The 7240-nt window shown below is 40.6% G+C and overlaps 1 protein-coding gene across 6 annotated transcripts in view; it reads left to right on the plus strand.

Annotated features, from left to right (window-relative positions):
- Positions 1–7240, plus strand: part of PPP1R13B (protein phosphatase 1 regulatory subunit 13B) — a 169591-nt gene that overhangs the window by 130190 nt on the left and 32161 nt on the right. Inside the window, exon 1 of one of the 6 annotated variants that reach the window (XM_019518501.1) lies at positions 4203–4613. The exons of the other annotated variants lie outside the window; for them this stretch is intronic. Coding sequence (XP_019374046.1) covers positions 4575–4613 — 39 coding nt within the window. The 5' untranslated portion in view covers positions 4203–4574. Of the gene's footprint in view, positions 1–4202; positions 4614–7240 lie in introns of those variants that run through there. 6 annotated transcript variants of the gene reach the window in all.

Here is a 7240-nt window from a genome sequence, read left to right on the forward strand (position 1 = left end):
ATTTGGGTGCTTTGTGGTCTTTTCTTTTTTTGGTGTAGAGCCACAAAACAGAGCTCTAACTTCTGTGGAGAAGATTCATGATAGAGTAAGCAAAGATACTATGACTAGATATGGGGGAAATAAACAGAAAGAACCATTAAGAGATCCTATTTAGGGACCAAGATTCCCTTAAAACTTAATGGTCTCCAAGGCAAGGAAATAAAAAAAAAAAAGCTTGGGTTTTTGTTTAAGGATTTCTATGGTATGAGGCGGGGGAAGAATAAATATTTTAAATGAAATCACTCTTAGTTTAACTTCCTTATACAGGAGAAGTTGTTTACAAACATTCTTGTTTTATTACTAGCAAGTGTTTACTATATACTTGGCTATATTTTCCTATTTTACATTTCTAGTTTGTTTTTTGTTTGGTTGGTTTTTGGTTTTTAATTGTTGTGGAGTTGGTTCCTGGTTCTGTTTTTTAATTAATTCTAGTTCTCTTTTATGAGGGCAGTTGCTGTCTTGACTTCACAGTTAAAATAAGGGAGCATCTCATTTGAAAGTCCTGAAAGAAAACATGGAGTGAACAGTAGTAAATGGCATGATACCCAGAGGCTGGCATTTATTCTGTACCATAAACTTTTGTTATGTAGATTGACTGGTCAGCACATTATATAGGTGGTAGTCATAGAATTGTCCATTTCAGTGAGAGCTATTGAGACTTACAAATGTGGGTAAGATAAGTTAGACAGAAAATTATGATGCAATACAGTAGTCTGGTATTTTGTTTGTCAAAGTAATTGTGTCTGTAGTGACTTGCACAAATAAAATAACTTGGTGTAATGTCATTGTAGGCTGCTAAATAAAGTGACCAGATTAAATCTGTGTTATGATTGCAATACAACTGTCAAAATGCTTAATGATAGTCTTCAGATAGTTTGGTAATCATGGGGCTTTTTTCCTTTTTTTCCCAAAATTCTGGTTGCTTTATCTGTGTTCAGTTAGGTTTTACATTTTCACTGAGCTAAAAAGGGCACATGGTATTATCACTGGAGTTGTAAATGGATTTCTGCTGCTGGCATTTTTCTGACCCAATTTAAAAAGCAGAGTTGTGGATAAAACCACTAAACTGGAAATAATGTCATCTACATGGAGATCAGCAGACATTCTGTTTTTAATTCAGCTAGAACCAGATACTCCTTTTGTAGTATTAAGTATGGGTCTGCATACCTGCCTTCCAAATTGTACCGTGTAGCTTCTGTACGAAATGCAAGCAAGTGGAATTACAAACCTTTGAATTACAAGCCTTTTTCCCAGCAAAGCCTTGTCTTTTCAGTCTCAGGGCTGTGTGAATGTATATGTTTGCTGTTGCCCTTGACATTTTATATGAATATTTTGGAGCAATTTCTGTGTCCTTTGATGCTCCCTTTCTCTTCAGGTAGCAAAAAGGCCAATGAAACAGAGGTCAGTGCTAGTGTATACAGAGTCAGGGTAACATCTTTCTCACTTTCAACTGCATCACACTTTATTGCACCGACATTAAGATTGTGTTGAGGGTGGAAAAGGGTGCTTCATGTCTGTATGTTGGTTATTCCTAACCGTTGTTTCCCTGAAGATTAGAGGCAGATGAGTCGAGTTAAAGCAGCCACAACTCTGTCTATATGTATGTATATAATTAGGACAGAAAAATGCCAGCAGCAAAAATCCATTTAAATCCATGGTAATACCATGTGCCTACTTGCACCACAGCCAAGGCAAAGTTGCAATTGGTGACTCAGCTACTTTTCTCTCTCCTGGGCTAGGTACTGCAGGCACCACCAGTCAAGCTCCTGTCCTGCTTTTCTTTGTGGTTTCTACAAAGAAAAACACAAGTCTGAAAAGGACTCAGGCAATGGAGCAACAAGCCCGGCTACCTTGTTCAGACAGATGATAGGAAGAGTTGTGTGGGAGCAGAGACATGGGGGAGATCAGGACATTTTGGGGGGCTTAGGAGCTTCATCTGTAGGCTGGACATTGCTAGGTAGATGTGACTGTTCTACCAATCTCTGTTCATTCTGCTCTTACCTACTCATTTTTATAAATGTTTGTATCCATTCTGGATTCTTACATTTCCTCATTCTGCAAACATATCTCCACCATTTCACATGTGGTTGTCTACAGTCCCAGACTTGCCTAGTCTGTGGATTCCCCAATAGGCTGGATCCAGTCCATGGATGACCCACATCCACGCATGGGGCAGCAGTTTGCTGGTGTGGTTCCATATCATAACTCGGAGGATGAATGGTGCCACTGCCACTTCCACCCTCCGTTTTTCTCCCGCCACTGATTTTTAGTTACCAGTGCACCCAAAGACCCTGAACTCAGTGATGAGAGAGGGGATGGGCGGGGAGTGAGCAACACTGATATTCACCTCCCTGGGTACTGGAGCCACACCAATGCAACAGCTCCAGCAGCAGCATTGACAAATCCCATGGGCTGCAGTTTAACCCCTTACAGGCCACCAGTAGGATAGCCCTGCAGTAGGTAATGGTTTTCATTTCCATCAGTACTTTTTTGGCTGCCTATAAGTATAGGAGGGGTGTGCATCAGCATCTGGGGAATGCCTGTTCACCAGAGTTCTCCATGGGATGACAAGGTCAAATTGTCACAAACTTCTCCAAGACCGTTTCAGGCTGGACATAAGGAAGAACTTCTTTACTGTCTGAGCCCCCAAGGCCTGGAACAGACTGCCACCAAAGGTAGTGCAAGCACCTGCTCTGGACTCCTTTAAGACAGTGTTTCTCAAAATCTCATGTGGCGGACCAGCAATTTTTTTTCCAGTGGGCCAGGGACCAGTGCCCAGTTCAGCCAGTGGCAGCAACTACGTGTAACAGCGCTACACAAACGTGCGACCGGCTGTTTCTTTCTCTTTCCTCACCTCGCACGACATGACGTCACCTGGAATGTTGAAGCATACGAACTGTGGCACTATGACATATCAATGTTATGCTTCTGAAAATATATTTCTTTCTTTCCTGGCAACTTGCTGTGGACCGGCACCGGTCCGTGGGCTACCACTTTGAGAAGCACTGCTTTAAGAGACATTTGGATGCTTATCTTGCTGGGATCCTTTGACCCCAGCTGACTTCCTGCCCCTGGGGTAGGGGGCTGGACTTGATGATCTTCCGAGGTCCCTTCCAGCCCTAATGTCTATGAAATTTTACAAAAGTGAATTGTTTGGCTGTGTTTCCCCATTTGCCCACTTTGCAGGATAGGGCAGCCAGTCAGAACTGCTGCTTTTTGTCAAGGAAATTCTGTATTGGGTTGAGAAGGAGATATGCAGAGTTTCCTCTGAGATTCTCAGAGGCTTTCTGTAAATGAGCCTTTCATTATGGCTTAGAGTACTGTCCAGATCATTGGTTCTAGAAAGGAAGGCAGAGAAGGACGAGCACTACTAGAAGGTAGATCACAGGAAGGAGACCAGTATAGTTAGTTTGACAACGGAAGTTAAAGGCAGGAAAGAGAAGAAATGAAGAAGACAGAGTGCAGAATATTTATTGAAGTGTAGAAGCAATTACCGGTATTCAAGCAGATATGTATAAATGAACAAAACTTTCAGTGGTATCTCACATCTTTGGGATGGTTAGTACTTGACATATTTTAGAGGTTGGCTTAGAATGTGATTTTTAGTTGTTATTGTCAGTGCCACAAATATTGCTGGTCAAATCTTGAAATAGTAGCTAACAGTAGGAAAATAATGTCAGTTCGTGTTTGACGACATAAATTGCTCTTGTCATGTGCTCTCATGATGATAAACTAAGTAAAAGGGTTCAACATTTTTTTTGAACATTCTTGCCTGCTGTAAGCACTTACTGGGTGGGCCTCAACACTTCTCTTATGGATAACTCCTCAATTTCTGTAATGTTTGGTAAGTGAGCCAATACTTTATTTAGGAGTTCAGCTTGGGGTGCATCATGAAAGGTTATGTAAAGAAAGTTGCAAGTCAGCAAAACTCCCTGTTGAATACAGCGCTGTGGAGCAAGTGAATTCGTGGAATCTGGAGGAGTAAATACTTGCAGCCTGTTTAAGCTTTCTCCCTCCCTTTCAAGCATAATTACATAGGAGCAGGAGCAAGGGGGATGTTTTGTGTTTTCAGTGTGATAGGCTCACATTTGTTGTGAAAAGTAAGTGATGTCATGTATAAAATTACTGATAACTAGTCTGAGTGGAACAAACTTAAAATTAAAAGCATTCTGAGAAACAGATGGCCTTGTTGAGGAATTGAGATGAGACACTGGGCTCCTACAACAGTAGTTTCTGAAGACTTATTTAAACAGACTTAAACTGTTCTAAACTTTCCTAGTCTTCCAAGGAGTTTTGTTTGTGTACCGATTATTATAAACTGCATCAGCTAAGAGGAAGTGCTGTGAACAAATGGACTCATTGAAGTAGATCTTTAGAAGAAAAAGTCTTCTGGGGTGTTCCCTTTTATTGATGTCCTGATGTTTCTAAGATGATATTCCCTTATTTTGGAGATCTAATATACCTTGGTTGTAAACTTTTTGAAAATAATTAACTTGACACTGAAGAGGAATTTTGCCGTGTGTGTTTCATTTGCCATGTGGATGAAAAGGAAGCACCAGCGAGTGAAGTTACAGGTTTAAACTTTTTTTCGTTTGTCACCTTCAACCTTTTCTCAAATGCTATGTAATTGTTTTCACTGTGAAAGGCATTCAGCCCTTCACAGGGTTATTTTAGTAAAATAAGCATTAAACTTCTTATATAAGGTTTGCATCAAAATGGTAGGCTGCCAGTTGTCTTTGCTTGGATTTGTGCTTTTTTACAGTGTGTATATATAGACAGGTTTTTTTAACCACCATGTGTTTAAATTGAATGCCTTTTGCAGTCTAACAGTAATTTATATATATTCTTTCTGTTTCTATAAGGAAAAGCTAATATGGGAATTTACCTTGCACTTCTGTTTGTATATGATTTTAAGTATGTTGCAGAATTTGCAGCTTTTAAAAGGTACTCCTCAAACATTCGGATGTAGGGCAGCACTGAGTTTTGAGTCCTCAGGCATCAAATTGGTTTGCAACAAACAAAACAGTATTTTTTCCCTTAAAGATTGTCATTCTGTACTCCAAGACAGAGAACTTTATTTTGGGAAAAAAAAAAAAAGGCTTTTATGTCTGGGACAGTCACATTTTCAAGGTTAATGAAATGTAATCTGAAGAGGTCTTCCTAAGTCTTCAGATATTTTGAAACAGGAGTTCTGAATGATATAGTTTCCCTCTGTACATCTTGGGCTTTAGAGTAAACACCCTTCAATGGTGATTATTTAAATGTCAGCATTGTTAACTTTCACTGCTAATCAAAGCAAGCAAGAAAGAGGTGGTTCTGCATTATTTTCTGCAAGTGTTATTTAATTTGAGTATCAAGCATGTTGTGTCTGGGAGAATGCAACTAGTATTCTGACTTTTGGAGCCAGTGAATTGGAGTTATTTGACTTCCTGCCAATTGGGGGTCAAACCTAAAGAGTGCATTGCAAACATTGGACACCTTAGCCCCATGAGAGAAATCCTTGGCCAGGGAAATCAGGAAAGCCTAGGGAGTATTTGAACACCATCGATGGAGAGGCATATCCCTGGAAGCCAAGGGGAAGCATGTATGCTTATTTATTTTGAACTCCCACACAATGGATTAGAAGCAGCATCTTATTTTTCATCTCAGTGACAGATCTTGATTAGTAGATAAAACTCAGCAAAGGACCCCTTACTTCTCTCCTCCATTTGAAGTGTTGCTTTCTATTTAACTTGGAGTGGCTGATCTTTGGTGTGGGTGTCACAAATGGCATGCACAATCTCTGTGTGTGGCGTATGGCACATTGGACAGGGCACAGGCAGCAAAGCAGCAGATAAGGCAGGGAGCAGAAAGCAAAGCAACATGTTGAGCAGGGAGCCTATAGGCAAGGAAGCAGAAAGCAGAGCAGCACATCAGGAACGGAGTATAGAACCGGGAGCAGAAAGCAGAACAGAAGATTGGGCACAAGAAGGGTATTGTAATGGCACTTGGGAAAGGTTCAGGACTAATTTATGGCATACCTGCTAAAAAGGTTGTCCTTCCTGATTATAACTTATGATAAAATGTAGGGTTGGGTATTTGACTGGTCTAATAAAGTATCGGTCAAAAATTATTTTAAAAAATTGCCAATATGTCCCAATATTACACAGAAAAAGCACAATTTTTTTCCATTAAGAAATGTGCCAAAACAATAAAAAAGAGTCATATTTCTGTTAAGAAAACTACAAAAAAATGTAGGGGTGTAGGTTGTAGCCATGTTGATCTAAGGACATAGGCAGACAAGAACTTTGTCTACAAAAAAGTAGTTTTGTGAGGTTTTTTGTGAAATTGCTATAATCTTTGAATGGTCTAAAAATACGCTGTCAGTTGACTGGTCAATTCAGTATTTTCCCAGAAAATGACCAGCTTGCCACCCCTAATAAAATGCATCTGAAACATATGGTGATAATAGCAAAAAGAATTTGCAGAGAAAGTATAAAACCTATAAAGGAGAATACTATAGGGGAAAGTGTCTACATTGCTCATGCAGCTAAGTGAAATTAGTGCAGGCTGCTTTATGTTTGGAAATTTTCTTGAATCAGCCTGCCCATACTTCTCCCGTTCAGTTCTCGACTGATCTACTAGAAAGAGTTTCCACCCCCGTGTGTTTTCAGTGGGATTTAGAGTGCTTCCATTACTATTTGTTTGAGAGGTAGGTGGGTCGCATGTACGTCATATTTAAGCCTTATCAGCTTGAAAAGCACGAATTCCAAATTAAATCTCCTTAGTGACTGAATTGCAATCCTGCGGCTGAGGAGGTTATTTGTGTGCACAGAAATATTGTTCAAGTCATTTGAAGGATTATTTAAGCATTTTCCCTATGCCTTGGTAATTATGAATCATAGAATCAGTGAGTCGGAAGGGACCTAGACAGATCATCAAGTCCGACCCCCTGCCATGGGCAGGAAGGAGCACTGGGGGTGGCAGGGGTCATAAGCCAGGTGCCTATCCAGTCTCCTCCTGAAGATCTCCAGGAAAGGTGAGAGCACCACCTCTCTGGGAAGCCTATTCCAGGTACTGGCCACCCTTACTGTGAAGTAGTTCTTCCTAATATCTAACCTAAACCTATCCTCCCTCAGCTTGTGGCCATTGTTCCTGGTGACTCCAAGGGGGGCCCTGGTGAACAGACTTTCCCCGAGTCCCTGCTGCTGGCCCCTGATAA

Source organism: Gavialis gangeticus, unplaced genomic scaffold (assembly GCF_001723915.1).
Source record: "Gavialis gangeticus isolate Ggan-Ray unplaced genomic scaffold, GavGan_comp1, whole genome shotgun sequence".
NCBI lineage: Eukaryota > Metazoa > Chordata > Crocodylia > Gavialidae > Gavialis > Gavialis gangeticus.